Below are 23,824 nucleotides of genomic sequence, written 5' to 3'. Positions count from 1 at the left end.
AATGCCGCGTAAATTGAGACCTAATACTAGTGTTAAAATAGGGATTTGGCTCCGTAGGTAACAAAATACTTCATTCTAGTGATGACTAATTGTAGAATGAGTTTAATGTGTACTTACATTGATTTTTATGCACATCATGCGCAAAGAAAACATAAATTACTTTCGTGTCCTGTTTATAAAGAGGAGCTGGCTATGATAGCCTTTGGCACACTGTTATAACCAGGGGTTCCAGACGAGTGAAAATATTCCCTCTAAGGTGAAAGCATAGTGCCTAGAGCAGAGGAGCCGAAACAGCATGCAATCGCAAAAAAGACTCAGTGCGCACGCGCTTTTGCCTTAGACATATATTCAACCACCTCAATATGGCGGACAAATGATGGTTGCGTTTGTGTGTCTTTCACATTGAATGAAGTACACTATTGGATTTAAACACAATTTTTCTTGGATTAATTATCCGAAATTAAAAGTAAGTACAGCTTTTGATCACTTTGTAGCTTTTAGGACTTTCAAACATAGTTAAGTGGTTAAAAGTGCATTTATTGCTTTTCAGTTACCGTTACTGTCTTTTAGTTTCCGTTAACCGTTACTATCGTGAAATTTCCATCATTCAAAACGCTACTAAAAATATCTGTCATTATTTTCTTGAGTACTCGATAAGCAGCTTTTAATAATCACCAAAAAAAAAAAAAAAAAAAAAAAAAAAAAGCTATAAGATATCAATAATCAACAAGTGAGAATCTTAATAAAAATGCTTCTTGTGCTAAGTAGATTATAACAGAAAGCTAGCGAAAAAAAAAATCTCTCTCAGTCTAGCGTTTTTTTTTGACTTTTTCATTCAAGCGTTAGAATCATTTCCTGTTAGCGGTTAATGTCTGGATAGCGTTATAAATTTCTTTTGTTTTTTTAACTATCGAAAAACTTCATGTGCATTTTATTTTGTTACTCTTGATTAACGTTTATGAAACGATTTTGTTTTTCCGTAACTGTAATATCCCTGAATATTTTTGGCTCTTCATGTAAATAATCCATAAGTACAGCTATGCTTCATTTTCGGAATGCGTCAAGGTTTTAGTAAATGTATAATTTCTCACATTATTTAAATAATTACTCATCTTTAAATTATAACGATTTGTGACAGATCTTTGATACCAAGTAAAGGGGTAGATATTTATTGTTTTATTAATTCTTAACATTACTTTTTGTAAAAAAAAAAAAAAACCCTCGTCAGAACTCTGAATTTTTCACATGTCTTTAATGGCCCCAGAGTTATTATTAATATTATTTATTTTATGAATTTTTAAGAAAACGATAAAGATTTCACTGGTTCGCAAAGTTTTCCATTTGCTTTTACCGCGCCCGTGAGTCAAAAGAAGCTGAGAAACACTGAGTTAGAGCAATGAGCACTTCTTAACTATGTTGAAAACTCTGAAATATGATCAAATGCTGTAATTACATGTTTTAATCATTTCCAGTATCGAGTTCAATGTGAAAAATGTCCAAAACGAAGAATATCATAAATCAAAACAAAACTTGGGGGAAAAAAAAAAAAACACACACAACTGTATTCAAAAACGCACACAATACGGGGGAGGGGGGAGGAGGATCTATAGTAAGGGTGCCATTTCTCTCTCCAAAGGTTCCTTTTTTTCACTCCGGCTGTCTATTTTTTAAAAGGTGCCTGTTTTTCACCCCATTTAGAGGTGTGATTTCGGCTCCGTATTAGGTGTCGCTGGTGAACAAGCGTTTCTCCCCTGAAAGTTGCCGAATGCATCCTGTAGTTTTAACAGTGCAGTCATTAAGAATTTTTCTCTAATTCCTTGTAGAGTATTAACGTTTCCATGATCACTAGTGTCATTTAAATGATAGAATCTTCCTTCACTAACAAACCAGAAAGATCATTTCTATTGTCAAGGAATGGCTCAAAATTTTCATTGTGAACGTTTTTGGTTGTGCAACACCGACGTCAGTATGCTCGTTGGTTTTAGCCTCCTTTGTCACTCCTAAAAGCTCTTCTGCCAGTGAGTTCTGAACTGTGTGCCTTTAATAACTTTACTTCTGGAAAGAGCTCTGGAACCAATCGCATAAAATATCTCCAGTGGCCCAAGCTCGATTATTAGCACGCTAAAATGCAGTTGATTACACGTAATCTGCAGTCTTTAGGAGAATGGATTTTGAAACAGAGGAAAATTTTATGTGTTTGCATTGCCGCATCCGCGGAAAATAAAAAAATGGTGTAAAATCTTAAACCGCGTATAATCGAAACCGCGTAAAATAAACCCGCGTAAAACGAGGGTCTACTGTACATTTTTTTTTAAACTCATTTTCGTAAAGTAAATTGTTTATCAACTATTTTAATTAAAAGCGTTCGCTCTGTAACCTTATGGCATACTCAAAGTTTGCTAAAACCATGTGCTAAAAACTATTAAACTTATTCTAAATAAGAACCATTGTACCCACTACAAAAACAGGAATAGGTAAAGAATGGTAAAATTTTTGGTTTATTCTAAGCCAGACCCGTCATTTAACTGGGTCAGCTGGGAAGGGGGTCAGTTGCTCCCCCCCCTCTATGGATTTGAAAAATTCATATTTTTACATTTAAATGAGAATGGGTTTTGTTGTATTACCGATCAAATTTGCATTATATACACACCGTTTGCATCCCCCTGGAAAAATTCGAAATGATGGGCCTACTCTGAGCAAATTCATTCCTTGCTATCAAAAACGAAAAAGGTTATCGAATATACTGAATAATTAATTGATCATTATGATCTTTTTCTACGATTAAGCTGTTGTTTTTTAAATTAAAGCTGACAGATTTTTAAGGAAGGCATAAGAAGTTGATTTCAACCTCTGTACACTGTTAAAACTACAGGTTGCGTTTGGCACCTGTCAGGGGTGAAACGCTTGTTCACCAGCGGCACCCGATAGAGAGCCGAAATTGCACCCTTAGCAAGGGTGAAAAACTGGCTCCCTTTACTGAACGTGCACCGTAGGTGAAAGATGGTACCCTAGGTGAGAAAAATGGCACCTTTATTGCTTCCTATAGAGATTCCCCCTCCCCCCCGTGTTGTGTGCGTTTTTGAATACAATTGTATTTCATTTATTTTGATTTATATATATGAAGGCATTTGATCGCATTTCAACTTTCGAACATAGTTTAGAAGTGTTCATGACTTTAATTTGTCTGTTCGTGCACTAACTTTCTTATATTCACACTTGGATTGCTCAGTAATTAATATGTTGTTGACAACTTTTACTGCATGATCCGTATCGAAAATGAACAGGGAAGGTATTTATCAATTATTTGCCGGAACAACCAGAAATATTAGGTAACATTAGATTAGAATCATGGGAAAATAAAAGCGTTTCATAAACGTTTAAAATTTTAATCGAGCGTAACATATCAATACTTATTATAAGATTCTATATTTGAGTATCCTTATGCGTACAATATAAATACTAATTTAAAAACCCTTCTTTCCAATGTCAAGTTTTCCGTCAGATTAAAAATACAAGAAGTTCTGTCTAGAACTAGACGAGCCTACTTTCCCGTATACCCATACTACTTTCTAGTACCTGATCAATAATCTCAAAAATAGCTAAAATCGCAAATTTTTTCAAACATATTTTTAAAATACTTTAAGCTGATTTCTAGGAATAAAATATTCCTTACTCATCTAAAAAATTAGATGTGTAAAAAAAAAAACGAACAAATAAAATCGCAGCAACTTTTAAACAAAGCAGCTAATACACTTTTTTCCATTAAAAAAAATCTTCAACAGCTTTCAAAACGAAAGAATAATAATTAAAATTAATAAGTTCATTAAAATGAATACATATTTAAAAAAAAATCGTTTCTTTTTCCCCTGTTGCCAAAAACATTATTTTAAATGAATTAATGCACTTACCAAAAAAAAAAAAAAAAAAAAAAACAATAAAATGTAAACTTATAGAAATAATTTTGTTTGTCAAAAAAAAAAAAAATCGTCTACGCATATCTTAATGTAGAAACATAAATGACTTCGAGTTTATTCGCCAAAAACTGAGTACCTAAATTGTAACTTTAGCGTAAAAATAAAAACAAGTCATATCACCAATAATTATTTCACAGTTAAAACCATAGCTGCGGAGTCGGAGTCAATTTCATTTTGAGATAAAGGAGTCGGAGTCGAATATTTAAGAATCGGAGTCAGTCATTTGTCCTCCGTGTATAAATTTTTGCCAAAACTACGAAGTCAGAGTCGAAGTCGGGGAGTCGGAGTCCGATTAATTGTCGGGCACAAGAGTCGGAGTTGGAGTCAAGTGCCCCTAAATTCTCGGAGTCGAAGTCTGGAGTTTGGCGTCAAGATTTATTTAGAACAAAATTTGTTTGAAGTAAATCCGCCTTCAAGTACGGAGTCTACATTGACTTTCAGTTTCTCCGTAGGCGCTATTGTTAAGGGATTTGAACTGTTCAAAATTGAACGGAAAATTGTTCAAATCAAAAAGATATTTTATATATAAGTTTTTCAACAAAATCTTTTTGCTACAAAGCTTGTTTGAAGCAAATTCGCCTCACAGTTCGGAATTGTCTTGAATTTCCCCGTAGGCGCTAATGTTAAGTTTTTTTGAACTGTTCAAAATTGAACAAAAAATAGTTCAAATCAAAAAGTGAAATATGGGAATGAGGTGTCTTCGCCGAGATTTTTCGAACAAAAACAAAGTTTTTTCGAATCGGACTATTCATTCAAAAGTTATTAGGGGGGGACAGACAGACAGACCGATAGACCGACAGACAGACAGACCGACAGACATTTTTCCCCATCTCAATACCCTACTTTTCAATTTTTAATTTTTCAATATTTATCTAATTATTTTATTTATTTTTGACTTTTTTTTTGTTTTTCGGTATATTTTTAAGATGCGTTAAGCCTTCTTTCATGCTTTTTTCTTCTTTCTCTGACTTTTACTGGGAAAGTAGGCTAAAAAACGAGTAGATAACTACATTCTCTTCATGCAATAACGCCTAATAAGAAAGATACGTTAACCAAAACACGATGTGAAACTCATGAGTCAAACATTGATTGAGAGAGATTTCTTTTCACGCGGTCCCCCCCCCCCCCCCCGCACCTTTGCTGCTCTGGTCGTTTCCACTAGTGATGTGCCGGATCGTTAAAAAAGTAGATCTACGGATACGGATCTGGATCATTAGTGTCAAGATCCGCGGATACGGATCTCAAAATGTTTTTGCCCAATTCAACTATCCAAGTGTATAATTTATTACGGAAGGTATTCCCGTCACTATAATAACACTGTTTCTTCAAAAAATATCATCTATGGCGAAAATATAATAAAGACTATGATTTACTCTTTGAAGAAATCTCCGTTAAAATTGAGGGAGAGTTGGAAGGAACGGGTCCGCGCAGCATTAATGCTTAGATAGAATGTGAAAAATTATTTCTATCTTGCTCGGTAGATGTAGGATACAGGAGCAAGAATGCAAAGCTGCTACTGGATAGGCTAGAAATAATTTTTCGCATTTTATTTCAGAATAAATGCAGCGCTGACCCATTCCACCCAAATTTCTCCGACCTACGAAATAACAGAGCCAGGAACACCTTTACAAACAGTAAATAGAGACTTTTGTCTCACTTTTTTTGAAGGACGCCGGGACAAACCAGAATGAAGAAAAACAGAAACCCCATATCAATAGCAAAACTAATATTAAACTAAAAATTAAAAAAAAAAATCTCTCAGAGGGCCATTGGTTTCTGAAATGATACCTTATAATTTAAATAGGCAATAAAACATAATTTAAATGGAATTTATGTCTTTTATTCAAATATTTAAAAAAATTTAGAATAGAAAAGATCCGTTTAATATCTGTCAAAAAAGTAACGGATACGGATACAGATCTTTATTTTTCCTCGGATATCCGCGGATACGGATACGGATATCCGGAACATCACTAGTTTCCACTACGTAGTTATTTCATTGAGAAGAAATACACATTGGCATATAGGCTGCTCACGTCGATGCAGTTTTATTCCTGAATTAGCTATTCAATTACCAGCTGATTTAAACGTTTTTATTTTTAATGTTGTTGTTGTTCAAGATAGTACTGATAGATAGTCTTGGTAACAGTTTTGCAGGATATAAGTAGCAAGATATTAAATGTTTAATAAGCTAAACGGAACAATAAGCAGTTGTCAACATACTTTAATCACTTTAAATATGTTCGAAAGCTCTAAGAGCTACAAAATGATCAAATGCCTTCACTTACGCGAGATTTCGAATATTAATCCACGAAATTTTCAGTTTTTTACTTCATTCAATATGAACGTAAATTTCGTTGCAACTTCCTTCGTTCGCCATTCAAACTGAAGTTGTAGTTGAACGATAAGTTGAGCGCATGCGCAAGGAGTTTATCTCCTATTGAATGGTTTTTTAGCACTTTTTTTAACGTCGTTCACCCACTGAGGAACCAAAAGCACCTTAATGACACTTCCTAGCCTATGTTGCACCTTGAGGCACCGTTTTTTCACCCTAGGGTGAAATTCTTTACCCTTCTGGCACTCCTGGTTTTAACAGTGTAATACTATCATCGTTTTAGAAGTACTTCTTAGAACAAGAAAAAGTTGGTTATTCATAAAATTTGTGTTTGTGCGAAGATTGACACATTTGTGTATATCTTTTGGATGATTCGATAAATTTATTGAACTGTAATATTGTGTTATAGCTCGCTGGGTTAGTTTTACGAGCTATAATAATCATTCCTTAGATGGCGAGAATTTCCATCATTTACACATTTTACAGAGGCATACTTGACCTCAAAAATGTTAACGAGCTTAATACGCCAGCTGTACTCTGTTTAGCGAAAATACAGAGAAGTCCTGCTGTATTAAATAGCAGTACAACCAAATATCCGTTTTAATGAAATACATTTTCAGTCCTAATTTTAAAAAAATCCATTTTATTATTTTTATTCCATTATAACAAACAAAACTTGCGGTCCCTTGCAATTCGTTGCAACAGGATTTCACTGTACAGACCGAAGGTAAACAAATAGGTTGTCTAAGGATTTGTCAGTTTTATTAGAGATTTCCCCTGCAATAAAAAGTTTACTTCGTCTGCTTGGTGCTGATTTGTTATTGTCCACGCCAAAAAAAACACGTGACTGTCTCCTCCAAATAAAAAATTTTCTTTATTTGCACCTATTTTAACTTTTCCGTCAACGCAATATAAAACCTGACAGCCCACCCCATTTTTTCCAGATCTGTATTTCATTGAAGAACTAAGAATTCTCTACACATATTAAATAAAAAATAAATAACTTTGCATGCTTGAATGTGAATGAGTTCTTGAGTTTGGAGCAGTGTTTTATTTTAATACATGTTTTTAAATTTTTTCCAGGGGATTTCTTTATTCTGCAGCGTTTCTTCCGGTGTAGGAGTCTATTACTCATACAAAGTGTATCAAGGTCAATAAATCATCTAAAAGAACTTATTATTTAATGTTCCTCTTTTCACTATGTACATATGCATAATGATACATCCTAGTGAACAATAATTATGTGGTCAAATAAAAAGTATTACGAATAAAAAACATTTTGTACATGTTTTGATATGTACTACTTCTTTTTACAATAACATATTGCACATGGTTTGGTGTGAATTTACATTTTTACGATCCCACAAGCAAGGTGTTAATGACTGAAACAGTTGACTGAAATCAGTGACTGTAATCGCGGTTTAAATCAATTTCTTTTTTTCAATGGGGTTGTTTCCTTCAGTCAAAAGTACTACTTTTAGTAACTGAAATTGATAGAATAAGCAAAGAAAATAACATGGACCCAGAAAATTCTTTCATTTTCCCAACATATTTTTATTTTTTTAAAATTTCGCAAACAAGGCGTGGTCTCAATGACGTCACAAATGATGCTCTTTGGCGCATTTTGTACCGCGTTTCCACGCTATAATAATCAAGAAGCGAATTAAAATTGCGCTCTACGCTTGCTATCAACCCTATCGTTGCCAGTACACGTGAGTAAACATGCGAATTAAATATTTTGCTCTGTGAATGGCAACACAGAATGGCATTTCATCATTTGTGATGTCATCGGCAGAAGCGTAAACAATGAAAGCGCACCAATTTAAGTATTTTTTTAAAAATATTAAACTTAGTTAAATTACTTAAAAAATGGTTAGATCACATGTTTTCTAAGCATGTTCTTTCAGAAAAAAATACTTTTAAAATTTCGGAAACGACCCCATTGACTGACTTAGGTTTTGATGATCTGTTCTTCTTCAATCTCCATTTTCGCATTATGGGGGAAGGTGAAAAAATTCCAATCAAAGACTTCTTAAGAATTTTTACAACATAAGCACAAGTATATAAAGATTCTAGAACTTGAGCAATAAAATACTTTTTAAATTTCTTAACAATGTATTTAAATAGCACGCAATCACTTGAGATATTGTTTTTGAACATAAGCTGCGTGGAATGGAAGTTTGATCAGACTGGTTTTCAATTTATTTAGTCAGCTCTGGCGTTGTCTAGTGATTGCATGGAATGACTTGTATTAGGCAGTTAGCAAATGATAATTTCATTATCGATAGCATGCTTTACAGTTTCATAGGTCAGCTTGCTTGCCTGCCTTTTCAGATTCCTTGCAAAAAGTTTGAACTATTCCTTAAAGATTGTGTCTTCCATCCAATCGGATTTAGTGCAACCATAAGGAACTCCATAACATAAGGATTTCAGAATATAAAACTTTTGATAAAATGAACAACTTACTTCAGAGAATAACTTTTAATGAGAAAAAAATGTTAATTCCACAGCCTATTTCATTAAGCCTAATATTATACCCATTCCACCCCACTTAAAAATGTCAACATATTTCTTAAAATCTATGGAATTTTTCTTTTCTGATTTTTTCAGTTGACAAAATAGAATTTCTTTAATGAAAATAACAGCAAAAGAATGTTGTCTAAATTCAAACAAAATCCTGAAAACAAAGTTTCAACGATATCAGTTAGTTTTGATTTTTTGCAATATAACTTACAAGGAGGCTGCCACTAAACTGACTGTTTCCATTCAGTTTTTTCTTGAACCAAAATAAAGTCAAACTATTGTAAATAACATAAATATTTTTATTATTTTTCCAAAAATATTTTTCTTTTCTGGAACTTGAAAGATTAATAAACTACCCATTCCACCCCACATACCCATTACACTGCATCTGACCCTATTAATAAATTGAAAATTGAATTCTGAAAAAAAACGTTTGTAAAAGCAGCATAATATTTGAGTTGGTGCAAGCTTTTCCAAGTTTAGCAAAATATGTTTTGAACAGTGTGACTGTTGTAGTTCTAACTACAGGTGGAATCCCTAAAGCAAATATCATCACAGTTAGAAAGTGATTTAAAGCTATTAGTTTCGACTAGATACCCTTCCTATAAAATGCAAACAAAAAAGCTTCTTTTTGGACTGACAGAGTTGCAGTTTCTAGTCTACAAGCACCCATGATGGCCGAATCGAAATGGGTAAGTATTTCAGTACCCCATTAAGAGTTGCGCTATGATCTACGTGCGAAGGTTAAATTCATTGAAATTTAGTATTTAGGATATTAATTGCGAAAGTTAAAAAATAATTATTTTTGCTCTTTTCATGCAAATGTAATTTCTATGTTTTGAAATTGTTTAAAATTTTATTTTATTTATTACAATTTAAAAACAGACAACAGTACTTTTAAAATGGCATTTACAAAACGTAAATTTAATTTAAAAAAAATAAAACAGGAATCTGATAATAGTTTTAGTAGCGTAATGAGAATTTTTTTTATTAAAGGGGATTTCATCCATTTTCTAAATTCACGCAGATGGATAGGTAGATATAGAGAGATATAAATCGAAAGATGGAAAATAAATAGAGATAAACAGAAAAATAAAGTCATTTATTTTATTTGCTAGGGTGTGACATTTTTCCGAATAAATTTGTACTATATTCCGGGAATTTTAAATCTTGTTGCTTAATTTTCATATGCAGGGTGTCCGAAAATTCCTCAACACATTTTAAAAAATCATACAGAAGCAACAAATTGTCGTATAAATATGCGGTTTGCGCAGGGTGACCAGATTTTTTTTTCCACAAAAGGCAAGAGATTTTAGGCAACAGAATACTTAAAAATATATATTAATAAAAAATAGAAAAAAAAACCATTTTGTTAACGGTTTGTGCTTATTACAAAGAACAGAAATAAACAGAAAAAAAAATTAAATAAAATCAAAAACCCGACTGCGTAGAACCAAAAAAAAAAAAAAAAACTAAAAGGAAAAAAATATAAGCCCAGAAGTTTAGAATGTTATTAAGTATTACTGAATTACTACACCAATGAAATAGTTTTATAATCGATACACACATAAGACAAATCATAAATTGAAAAGCAGAATAGAAGGGTCAACAGTCGAGGCCCATTCAAATTTTACGGGGTTTCTTGATTAGTCAAAAAAGAATTAGCCCCGACTGCTGATTCTTCTACTCGGCTTTTCAATTTATGATTTGTCTTATGTGTGGATCGATTATAAAACTATTTCAATGGTGTAGTTATTCAGTAGTACTTAATAACATTCTAAACTACTGGGTATATATATTTTTTTCTTTTTAGTTTTCTTGGTTTTTACGCAGTCGGGTTTTTTGTTTTTACTTAATAATATTTTTTTACTTTACACATTTTAGTTAATTTTCATCGACTAAGTTACTATGATTATAAGGCGGTAAATTTCGCAATCTTGTCATTTTATTGAGAGAGCTCCTATCGTGAGGATTATTAAGTAACTTGCGGTGGTCTAAACTACTGATTATTAGTCCCTCTAGGGACCTAACTCGGCTTAAAGCTACATGTGCTTGACCTTCAGCAAAAATGCGCGAACTTAAGTCAACCACAGCTATATAAACAGCCTTTATAACTAACTCATGATGACGCGAGCTCAGAAGCGTCGTCAATCAAATCTTTATCGCAAAACTAAAAAGTCCATCAAGAAAGTACACATCGCAAAGTGCAGTCCCCTGAATCACGACAGAAACAAATACAACATGAAAATCGAATAAGTTGATTTAGTAAACAAAAAATTCAGGCAGTGAAAACGCTGCCTGCATTTGTCGCAAAACGGGACATTTCTGCGTCCCGACACAATGTGCGGGGACAACGGGATAGGCTGCCTGAAAATGGGACTGTCCTCTTCAAAACGGGACGTATGGTCACCTTTGATTACACTTCACTGGTTCACAAATTTTTTTGCCTTCATTCGTGTGAAATTGTGGTACATTGCTAGCACTGAAGATCTGAAAAGGCGAGTTACCCAAGTAGGTTTAACTGTGTCTGCAGTCCATGCTGGGTAGAACAAGGGATTAACTTGAGTAGGGAGACTATTGTACCTTGGCCCACTTCTAAAACTTTTTGGTTTTCAAAAACAGAATGTGTGATTTTTATGGTTTCTAGTTATTAAAATTTAACTTCAAGCCTTTTTGCCTAAGTAAAAAATATTTCGGATTATAAAAAAATATTTTTCTATTTTTGTATATTTTTCACAAATTTTATGTAATTGGTCCATGGTACATGATGCTCGTGTACCTCGAGACAGACCTCTTGTACTTGCTTAATTGCATAACTTACGCTGTATTCAAGTTTATTGGACCCACTTTCATTCAACTTTCTTAAATGCCTAGTAACAGTTGACCTGCTTACTTTGAATACTTTTACGGCCTCACTAAAAGTCATTTTTTGTCAGGATCATTACTTCTTACTGCTTCAATAGCATTTTGTAATGCCTCAACATTTACTGGATCACTCTTGGTTCCAGTTTTACTTCGAGGCACGATAAAATAAATTTTACCTAAAAAAAAACAAAACAAAACAAAAAAAAATCATTACAACCTATTGTACCTTGATCCAGTGGTTCAAGGTACAAGATGGAGCTTGGTTTCAAGGTACACGAGGGTGCAGGTTTATACAATACAAAGTGGCTACCCTAACCTAACAGCTACGTAAAAAGTAAAGACTAAATGTTGAATACACTTACCGAGAGATAGGCAATAATGGTAAATCAGTTGGATAACACTAGTCTTTAAAAATCCAATTTCATTTAAGTAACACTGGAATTATTTACTTTTGTTTGCACAAATCTCACAAAACAATCACTCTCCACAGAAAAGCTGGAGTTTCAACCTACGACTCACTCTGGCAGGTGGAGAGACTGTCATGGCTGACATAATACCGTGATTCCTCTCTAGGTAAAAGCGCTAGCTGATTAGAGTGCATGGCGCAAAGTACACCATGGTCAAGATACAACAGCCCCCTCCTACCATGAGGTTTGAGCAACGAACGCTGCAAATATTCAAATACAATTTAGAAATTTTTATTCCCTTATTTTATTTATTATCTTTCTTTTTACGATGTCATAAAAAACCCATACACCCGTGAAGCATTCTAGTGATAACCGCAAATTCCGACGACAATTTGTTGCTTTTCTATGATTTTTTTTGAATGTGTCAAGGGCTTTCATTGACACCCTGTATTTGGGGCATAAGGAATCATTATGCATCATATTATAAAGTATCAACTGTCTAAAAAAAACTTTTTTTCTTGAAAAATAATGATTTGTACTTGCTGCGGGTGTGATTATACGATCGCGAACGCAACATGTACCAATCATTATTTTTTGCACACAAAACGTATTATCAGACAGTTGATACTTGATATATTGATACATAATGGTTTCTTGTGCTCAAATATATAGTAACTAGCATTCCCGTAGCCGGCATTGCTCGGGTAAAGGAATTAGCAGGGGTTAACAGTGCTTGGTGCACCTAGTTTCGAAAATTCCCTATAATAATTACTTATTACCTATAATTTTTTTCTACTTTTGGGAGGATCCTAGGGCCCCTGGACTCCTTATATATATGCCCTTGTCCTTAACCGATCTTTAACTGTTATTAACGATCCTTTTAAAGTATCGATTGTCTTTGCAAACACAGGCCATCCACATTTTATTGTTATACCTATGTTTAAGCAAGAACTTCTTTGTATACAACATTTTTAGTTTTTTTTTTCTGGTGCTAAAATTATTAAGCTGCTTGATGAACTGACTTTGGAGTAAGCTACATAAAATTGGCAGTGTTGAAAAAAAAGTCTTCTCTTAAATCGATCACTGCTAATTTTAATGTCTATCCTTGTAACTTATTAACGGTTATTGCAAAGCAAACTTTTATAGGAAACTGCACGCTTCTAAATTCAAAAGGATAGTCCGCCTGTGATGATGTTCTTAAAAACTTCGTTTCTAGTTTTGAAAAAATGAAAGTAAACGACAGAAACATTATTATTTGACTTGAGAAAAGCCTCGAATAATCACGCGAGAAACAAAAACAATATCAAAATTAAAATTCGCTATCGACCAAAAGTTGAGATGAAGTACTGAATAATGATTTGAATGGAGCAAAGCCTCCGAAAATAAGGAATTTAAATTTTAATTACGGTTTTAATTTCACAGAAATTAAGGGGTTTTAATTAATTTCTCCTAAACTAATTGATATTTTGAAAAATCCTTTCTTAGTAGATACTTTCGTAATCATGTGAACATGCCTGCCAAATTTCAGGTCTGAGGCTTCAGCGGTATTGGCTGTACGTTTATATATATATGTTATCTCAGGACATTGGTTTTTATACATTAAGATTAGCAACCAAATTTTTAAACTTCCGGAATAAAATGCAAATATATGCGTAAAAATATTCCGCGCGTACAAATGGATTGAGTAATACATAAATGGATAAATCGATAGGTAGATAGATAAACTACATATATGAAAACCGGTAGATACAGGTAGTTATCAAAATAATGGAAACACCTGTGAATAAAAGTGACTTTTTTGAATGTGCTTCGTAAGTAATGAAGAATAAAACTAGATATCTGGTTTTTTTTATGAATAGCAATGTACATATTCTGGTAGTACAGAGTGGCTCAATTGAAGTTTTAGAAGTCTTGGATTTTTTTCAAGAGCGTGAAACCTCTCAAATTTTAAAAGAGGACAAACTGTTGGATCGCGTCTAGCTGGAGCAGGGGCAACTGAAACATCTCAACTTTTTAGCGTTTCTAGCAGTGTTGCCAGATTGGGGGAATTTTCCCCATTTTGGGGAAATCTGGTGCTCTCTGGGGAAATTTTGGGGAAATGGGTTTTGAGGGGAATTTTTCGGGGAAATTTTTTTTTCTTGGGGAAAACCTGGGGGAATTTTTTTTTTTTTTTTTGTATTTAAATTCGCGTCTTGACATCTGGTTGTATCAAACAGCGTTGGTTTAGCTTTGCTCAACTTTATGGAATTCGCATTTCGCATTATGTGGAATATTATGCTATGGAATTCGCATTAATCTGCGTGAGTAACTAGTTGATACGTGAAACAGGCAAAAATAAGTCTGATAAAGAATGTTCTTGGATAAATGTATACAAAAAATCATAGTTTAAATGTACATACAGAAGCAGAGTAGTAAATGCGAGTAGAAAAAAAAATATTTGGCTATTTCTTATCTGTCGGTCAGGCGCTTGTATTTATGACTAGTGGCACCCGCACGGCTTTGCCCATAGTAGAAAATTAAAAGGTATTTTGGTTCCCCTGTACAAATAATGCATGATGAATTTCTCGCCAATTGGCTTGCCCACGTTACGATTCCACATTATGATAACTTGGTAATTTAGTCGTCCATCTTATGATAATTTTGCTCAAGAAAATGTTCTTAAAATTGGAATAGAAAAAGAACAAAATCGAATTTTCGAAAAATCGCTTCGAGGTGCACACCCCAAAGCTACAAACAAACTTTGTGCCAAATTTTATGAAAATTGTCCAAATGGTCTAGGCGCTATGCGCGTCACAGACATCCAGACAGACAGAGATCCAGATATCCAGAGACTTTCAGCTTTATTATTAGTAAAGATTTAAAAAAAAGGTAAAGATAAAGAAAACAAAAAAAGAAAAAAAGCGAAAATGGGAAGCAAAAATAAGTTGGGGAATTTTATAAGAAAATTTGGTTATTTGGGGAAAAAATTTTTTTCAAGAGACATAAATATCAGAGGAAGTCGATTCATTTTATGAAAATACTAGTGGTACCCGCACGGCTTCGCCCGTAATAGCAAATTAAAAGGTCTTTTGGTTCGCCTGTATATTTACAAATGATGTGTAGTGAATTTTCTCGCCAATTGGCTTGTGCCCACGTTACGGTTCCACGTTATGATAATTTCGTATCTCGCCAATTGGCTTGTGCCCATGTTACGGTTCCACGTTATGATAATTTCGTAATTTATTCGTTCATCTTATGATATTTTTTTTCTTAAAATTGGAATAGAAAAAGAACAAAATCGAATTTTCGAAAAATCGCTTCGAGGTGCACACCCCCATGCTACATACTAACTTTGTGCCAAATTTCATGAAAATCGGCCGAACGGTCTAGGCGCTATGCGCGTCACAGACATCCTACAGATATCCTACAGACATCCAGATATCCAGACATCCTCCGGACAGAGAGACTTTCAGCTTTATTATTAGTAAAGAATAAAGAAAGATTAGTGGAAAAATAATTTTTGAATTTGGGGAATTTTGATAGAAAACATCGCTTTTTGGGGAAAAATTGGAAGGGATTGGGGAAATCTGGATTTGACCATCTGGCAACACTGGTTTCTAGAGGTACAGTGTCTTAAGCCATGGCAGCATAGACACATTGCGGTAAGACAAGCTCGGTAAAACAAAATAGAGAGAGCGGAAAGAGGAGCTCAGTGAAAGAACCCGACGGGTATTGAAGCGGATTGTAATATCTCAAAATCGAACAATAGCAGCAAAAGTGACCACAGAACTCAATCACCATTTGGATTCACCAGTGTGAGCGATTAGAGTCAAAAGGCACCTTTATTAACAAAATATTTACGGCAGAGTAGAGATTCCCAACTCACTTGTTACGGAGTGTTTCCATTATTTTGATAACTACCTGTAGATAGGTAGAAATAGATAAATATTAGAGACGTACCGAGTACTCGGTCACTACTCGGTACTCGGCCAATACCGAGTAGTTGTAAAAAGTGGAATATTGTTAAGCAGATTTTAGAATTAATAGAAGAGTGCAACCATATAATATACTGCAATCATTTACAATTCAAATTTACAAGTCAAATTTAAATTTTGAGAATAATGAAGTTTGTTTTGCTTTAATGGAGTAAATCTTTTCAATGTCCGCGAAGTTAATAAAACCTATTTGTTAAAAATGGAGCAGTGTAAAAAATATGAAATTTTTATATTATTATGTTTGGCGAGCTAGAACCAGGGGTGTACACGGGGGGGGGGGACACCTGTTGATCTGAGTATGAAGGGGGCCCAATATTTTTTAAACTAGGCATGAAATATAGAGATAAACAATAAACAATATGGAAGGGGACTCGGAAAAGTTGTGACGGGCCCCAAAACTTCTGTGCACAACCCCGACTAGAACTAAAATAGATTGATTTCATTTGTTTTAATTCCAACTTGATAAATCATACTTATTACTTATTTGTTTATGTTTAATTTTGAAAATTACCTTTTTATAAAATTTTTGACACAAACAAATTTTTTTACATAATGCGTAATTAAATTTCAGCAGGAATTTTGTTTTAAAAACTATTATATGAACATGGAGGTCTATACTATTATTCCAATAAGCTCCAAATCCATCATGTGTGTGTCGTTGGTTCTTCTTAAAACATAATTGGAACTCGGTACTCGGCCGAGTAGTGAAAGGCCGAGTACGTCTCTAATAAATATAAAGATATAGAAGGATAAACAGATAAGGAGATATATTGGTAGAGTGGTAAACTCACGTAGAATTTGTAGTTTTCTCTTTTTTTTTCAATTTCTACTATTACTTTACTCTCCCTACATATATTTACTAATTTATGTATCTTCTTGAAATATTAGAACTCAATTTTTACCCACTTCCTGTCAGAATTATAAATTGTATATATGAGACTTCAGTTCCGATGACAATGATATATTCTTTATCAAATTAGTTACTTAACCATTAATTATTAGTTTATTCCAATTTTAATCTTTTCTATCAGTCGTCAGCTGTGACGAATAGAAATAACAATATATAAACTTCAAATATACTTATATTGTTACATTCAAAAGAGAAATACGTTTTTAAAAGAAAAAAATTCGTAGACTTAAGAAGGTTCTCGCAATCAAGCACAGCAGCCAGGTTTTTAAAACATGGTTTTTGACATGTGCATCAAGAAACAAAACTGTCGGACTACCTCGTGATAGGCAAGGAAAAGGCGAAGTAATTCAAATGCTCTTGTGGTTTACAGTCACAAAATTTAAATTATGTAGAATTCTTTTGAATAGAGATGCTTAAAAATTCAGTTTTTGATTGTCCACAGAACTTACTCCTCGGGTACAGAATTAAAGATGAGAATTAGTTTTTTTTTTTTTAACACGCTTTTATTAGCTTCACCTGTATGTATGTACGTATCTTATAACGGAATCTTGCAACTCAAATTTCGCCCACTTTCTGCGATCGGAATCTTTTGAAATTTGGCACGCGACCTCAGACCCGATGACAATGCAATATTCTATAACCAAATTAATTAATTAACTCTTTTAATTGTTAGTTTCCTCCAATTTTAATCAATATTTTGGCATAAATCCAACAATGTGAAAAAGGAAAAAATTTTAAAAATACATTAAAAAATGCTCGCAAAAATTATTTAAAAATATCTACAAAAACTTTTAATTTTTCTGCATCACACAAAATTTGTTCCAATGTTCGAAGGTAATTAGAACATGAAATATAATTGTTTTTAACTAATTTCATGCCAAAATTTAGGTGAGCCTTCAATTGGAAGCTCATTGCTGATCAGACCATTGTTGAACAAAACTTTTATTCAAATACATCTCAAATTTTCAAAGTAATGTAGATATGATTTCCGCACACATACATCGATATTTTTTCGTAAAACAGATTAAACTAAAAAGAAGAAAATAAAATAATAGTTTAAAAAACTAAAAAAACACGCTTTCGTAGCAAAATGAACTAAAAAGTGATAAATAATCTTTGGATGATAGTAGTTGACCAATCACTTAATTTTAATGTAATACAAAAAAGCGTGGGGGGCTTCTGATCAGTTGTCTTGAATTTCTTCCATTTGTTGTCCATGCAAAAATGTAAATGGACAGCACCCCACGGTTTTTTGTATTACATTAAAATTAAGTGATTGGTCAACTACTATCATCCAAAGATAATTTATCACTTTTTAGTTCATTTTGCTACGAAAGCGTGTTTTTTTAGTTTTTTAAACTATTATTTTTTCATTGATGTTCATTATCTGCACATAAGTGCTAAACGTAGCACACTAAAGTAGAGGCTTCAAGTAGTCTTGCAGCAGCTATTATATTACATTCTAGCGGTACACGCACGGCTTTGCCCGTACTGGAAAATTAAAAGGTCATTTGGTTCTCGCCAATTTGCTATGTTCATTTGCTCGCCCATGGTCGCATGTGGTAGTTTGCTCGTCCACGTTATAGTAATTTGCTCGTCCACGTTACGATAGCTTGTTCGGCGGTGCAGTTAAATTCAAAATAAAATCATAGAAAAAGAACAAAATCGAATTTTCAAAGAATATCGCTTCCAGGTGCACACCCTCATGCTACAAACTAATTTTGTGCCAAATTTCATAAAAATCTGCTGAACGGTCTAGGCGCTATGCGCGTACAGACATCCGGACATCTAGACATCCAGACATCTTGACATTCAGACAGAGATTCAGCATGATTATTATTAGTAAAGCTATATTATTAGTATAGTTAATAGCAGGTTTGACATCACTTACACTTTAACATCTCAGCATGCACTTTCTAGACTAGCTTGTACAGATGGGCGATAAAATAGTATGTACACCTATGAAAAAAACCGTGATTCTTTTCAAAGAAGCAGAACGCTCAAGTTTTCCACCTAGTGATTATGGGACAGTGAGTTATCAACGCCTCATCACCAGTCATAGTTGTTGCGTGCGCTTACCAAATGTTTAGACAGAGTTTGAAAAAAAGCACGATTGTTCGAATGTGGTACGCTGATTGCTCGACGGGTCCGAAAGCGCTAAATAATCGTTGTCCCAGATAAGTCAAAGAGAACCTCCCTCCAGAATGTCATTTCAGTAAAAGTGGTATACAAGGGGAACTTCATGCTTCAAACATTTATGGTAGACTTGCGTTTTGTAAATCACTGGTGACATCATGCGTCGTAGTTTTCAGCTACGTCAATGGTGTAAAACGCACAAAACTGTTGCTCCTTAACAGTGCTAACGAGTCATCAGAACTGACAACTCAATTTGAAATTATTTCAGGCGGCAGGGCGGTCATTCCAAGCTCGTCAGCTTGCGAGATCGAGATTTTCGCTTCCGTGATCGGTTGTGACGTAGACATGTCGCAAAGTAGCATTTTAATCTACTCGAACTTAGCCTGCGTCTAGGTTCGAGGTTCGAGTAGATTAGAATGCTACTTTGCGACATGTCTACGTCACAACCGATCACGGGAGCGAAAATCTCGATCTCGCAAGCTGACGAGCTTGGAATGACCGCCCTGGAAACGTTCATGTGAGGAGAAAGTCCGCAGAAGTATTTTCTTCTGATTTTTTTTCTAATTTTTATAGTGCAACAACTTTAAATTATCAGTATATAGCGTAGTTTGAACCTAAAAAAAATATTTTATAGCTTTTACATAAGGTCTTTAGTCCGCGCATACGCCTTGAATGGGGTCGTTTCCAAAATTTTAAAAATATTTTTTTCTCAAAGAGCATGCTTAAAAACATAGTATTTGATCATTTTTTAAATAATTTGTTTAAGTTTAATATTGAAAAAAAAAATACTTGAATCGGTGAGCTTTCATTGTTTACGCTTTCTGCCGATGCCATCACAAAGGATGAAATGCCATTCAGTGTTGCCATTCACAGAGCAAAATATTTAATTCGCATCTTTACTCACGTGTATTGGCAACGATAGGGTTGATAGCAAGCGTAAAGCGCAATTTTAATTCGCTTCTTGATTATCATTACGTGGAAAGATGCGGCAAAGAGCATCATTTGTGACGTCATCAAGACCACGCCTTGTTTGAAACCTCGGACATTTAAAAAAATTAATTGAAAAATAACAGTTAGGAAAATGAAAGTATTTTCTGGGTCCATGTAATTTTTTTTTTGCTTATTCTACCAATTTCAGTGACTAAAAGTAGTACTTTTGAGTGAAGGAAACAACCTCATTGAACTAAAATCGCTTAAAATTTGAAATCTACTTGTTCAATATACAATAATACGTACATGACATACTGACGTTTCAAAAGTACTTGAAAAATTCTAAGTTAGTTGAATATGATATTTTATTGCTACGTACAAGTATAGTTACACACACATTTATATGCATATAAAAACATTACATGTCATAGCTAATTGCTGAATGATTGCCATGGCATGTAATGTTTTTTTATGCGCATATAAATGTGTGCGTAACTATATTTGTACGTATAATACTGCAACGAAAGATTATATTCAACAAATTTAGAACACTTAAAATACTTTTGAAACGCGTAAATATGTCGTCGTGTGTGTATTATTGTATATTAAATCCTTAAATTTCAAGCTTTAGGCGATTTTAGCCCAATTTAAGGCGTACATATGAACGATATAAAGATCTTATGTAAAAGCTATAAAATATTTTTTTAGGTTCAAACTACGCTATAGGTTGAAAATTTACGGCTGTTGCATTATAAAAAATTACGAAAAAAACAATTTTATACTTGTTTGAAAAATTCAGTTTTTAACATATTTTTTCAAACTTTCAGCCTTATTCGCGAGCAATTTTCTTTTTTTTTCCCCCAATTGAGGATACCAAATTACAACTTTTAAGAGGTAACGTGATTCCGAAGTTTAAAAAAAAAATCGATTTTTTCAAACCACCCTAATGAAAAAGGACATCTTGCTTGGCCCCCTCTGTCTCCTGACTTAAACACAATTAGACATTTGTGAGGATATTTGGAGACAAAGCTTCGTGCTAGGTTTCGTCCACATTCTACGCTTTTGGAATTAGAAGCTGCTCTCCCACAGAAGGATTTCATATTCCATTAAATGTTGTTTATGACCTCTATGACTTCTCCCGCATCGCGTATAATCTATAATTAAGTCAAAGGTTGGTGCAACGCCTACTAATAAAGTTTTTCTCTTATTTCACAGGTGTTTGTATTATTTGGTCACCCATCTGTATGTAATTTTTTGTGTTTCACTGCATCCTTATTTCAGCGAATTATGGTTAAAATGAACTAACATTATTATAAACTTATTTTTTTTATAGAAAAAGCACTGGGCTCTTTGGTTATCGTTATTAATGATCGTCTTGATAACGCCATCTTTGGGTGCAGATTATAACTATGACTATGATAGTGAAGGTAATTACGAAGCCTATGCAAGTGCCAATTATGAAGCAGAAGCTAGTGCGAGCATCGAAGCAGAGGCTGACGCAAGCATCGCAGCAGGGGCTGACGCAAGCATCGCAGCAGAGGCTGACGCCAGCATCGCAGCAGAGGCTGACGCAAGCATCGCAGCAGAGGCTGACGCAAGCATCGCTGCAGAGGCTGACGCAAGCATCGCTGCAGAGGCTGACGCAAGCATCGCAGCAGAAGCTAGTGCAAGTATCGAAGCAGAAGCAGAAGCAAGCATTGGAGCAGAAGCTAGCGCTGGCATTGGAGCTGGAATCGAGGCTAGTGCCAGTATTGAAGCTGGCATAGGGGCTAGCGCCGGTGTTGAAGCTGGAATCAAGGCTAGTGCCAGTATTGAAGCTGGAATAGAAGCTGGTGCCGATATTGAAGCTGGAATAGAGGCTACCGCCAGTGTTGAAGCTGGAATAGAGGCTACCGCCAGTGTTGAAGCTGGAATAGAAGCTAATGCCAATATTGAAGCTGAAATAAGCGCTAGCGCTAATGCTGAAATTGAAGCCAGCATTAGAGGCGATGTTAGTATAAATGGTGAAGTTAGCATCAACGGTGAAATCAGCGCCAGCGGTGATGTAAGCATCAGTGGAAGTGCTGACATCAGTGCAAGTGGTGAGGCTGATATAGAAGTTGATGGACTTGCAACGGTTCATCGAAAAATCGGTACCTTGGGTTCTATCAGAGGAGTTGTATACAACGTTGGAGGCGAAGAGGTAAGTATTATACTCTTAATTAAAATTAGTACTTATTTTCTAACTTCATCATTTACATTTTTCAGTTCGAAAGCATTTTCAGATTAAATGGGTGAAAATTATAGGTAACACGGAATAATTCATTTCGCTTTCGTGTACCGTTTTTGAAACTTTACAATATGGACATTCAGCAGTAAAATTATAAGTTAGTTCCAAATTATTTTGGTTTGTAAAAACACGCTTTTTTTTTCAAGTATGCATTATTCGAAAGCAGTTAAACGTATCTCTTTTGTTATCAAGCACTTTTATTATATTTGGCCTGTTTGTCACGGAGTAATCTGACGCCTGGTTTTGCTTATATTTCATTCATTATTTAGATCACTTAGATACTTTTGGATTTCACTAAATGATTTACTTAATATTAAGTACAACTTAACGCTAAAAAATTAAAATTCTGAAATAAAATAATTATTTCGGTAAGGATGGAAAATAGCAAATTTCATGTAATTTCCCCATTAAATGTTTAAACATAAAACCCATTGTTACAAATTTCGTTGCGTTGCTACAGTAACGTTAAAAACCAATCACAATGAAAATTTTGAATCAAGGCTTCTCTGAAGCAAGCATGAAATTAGCGAGCATAAGTTCTAGAGAGGAGCAAGGATCAAATTTTAGTGCCAACTGCTTAAAGTTTTAGATACGTACTAGCAAAAATACCCGGCGTTGCCTGGGTCAGTAACAATTATGAGAAACAATCGTTACTTGCATTTGTTTTCTGTTTTAAGTGAAAGAATTTAAAACACACCTTTTTGACGTGATTAAAAATCGAGCTTCTTCCTTACTCGTAAAACTAAAATAGCAGTAAGTATAAAGAACAAAATAGTATTCATTTAGAAACGAAAGCACGACATTTAAGTATATACAAATTTGAAAAATTTCCAAAATATGAAATTAATCTTCACATGTTTAAAAAGATTTAACTGTTAGTACCCTTTTTTTTTAAACATAGAGTCTAAAATCTTCTCTATAAGGCAATTGAAGTACGAACTGTTTCAAAAATTGTAGCCGCCCCCTCATACTTGCCCTAGTTACTTTGGGAAATTTCGATCATTGTGGGCTCTTGGTGCGATATTACCAAATTTTCTGGAATCGTTTTGGGATACCTTCGATAATGTTCCCCCTCCTTACTTCGTAAAACGATATGTTACTAATTTTCGTTGCAAAGATTTTGTCGCCAGATGCTGAGATACGTTTGGTAACCATAAAATGACGCTAAACAATTTCATCCGAAACGTTTCCAAAATAAGTTGTAAAATTTGCGATTGTTTGAAATTGTGAAAAAAGACAAATTAATGTAAGTTTTTGTGCTGTTTATGGATTTGCCTACTTTAGTTGGTGGATTATTTTATGGATCAAAAAAAGTTTTTTAAAGATGATTTGATTGGCGATATTTTGTGTACATGGAGAAAGCTGAGAAACATTATTACATAGTCTTTGGCTTCAAAAACAGCGACAGTTGAAAAAACTGACAAATGCATCAGCTACTGAAATATTTCTGCAAAAAATTTTGTCGAGATTTCTGCTGGTTAATTGAATAATAAGTGTCCAA

The 23,824-nt window shown here is 34.1% G+C and overlaps 2 protein-coding genes across 3 annotated transcripts in view; both read left to right on the top strand.

Moving 5' to 3' along the window:
* LOC129226408 (uncharacterized) overlaps positions 1–7,583 on the top strand; it is a 37,272-nt gene extending 29,689 nt beyond the window's left edge. Inside the window, exon 4 of the mRNA XM_054861011.1 lies at positions 7,393–7,583. Coding sequence (XP_054716986.1) covers positions 7,393–7,467 — 75 coding nt within the window. The 3' untranslated portion in view covers positions 7,468–7,583. The remainder of the gene's footprint in view (positions 1–7,392) is intronic.
* Positions 7,584–9,430: 1,847 nt separating this feature from the next.
* Positions 9,431–23,824, top strand: part of LOC129234228 (acetylcholinesterase-1-like) — a 35,010-nt gene continuing 20,616 nt past the window's right edge. The window contains exons 1-3 of one of the 2 annotated variants that reach the window (XM_054868162.1): positions 9,444–9,524; positions 21,388–21,912; positions 21,943–22,236. In XM_054868162.1, coding sequence (XP_054724137.1) covers positions 9,504–9,524; positions 21,388–21,912; positions 21,943–22,236 — 840 coding nt within the window. In that variant the 5' untranslated portion in view covers positions 9,444–9,503. Of the gene's footprint in view, positions 9,525–21,387; positions 22,237–23,824 lie in introns of both variants that reach the window. The other variant, XM_054868161.1, reaches the window with a different exon arrangement.

The sequence above is a fragment of the Uloborus diversus genome, chromosome 1, assembly GCF_026930045.1.
Source record: "Uloborus diversus isolate 005 chromosome 1, Udiv.v.3.1, whole genome shotgun sequence".
Classification (NCBI taxonomy): Eukaryota; Metazoa; Arthropoda; class Arachnida; order Araneae; family Uloboridae; genus Uloborus; species Uloborus diversus.
The sequence above is the reverse complement of the archived record's forward strand: the minus strand, read 5'-3'. Positions and strand labels throughout refer to the sequence as shown.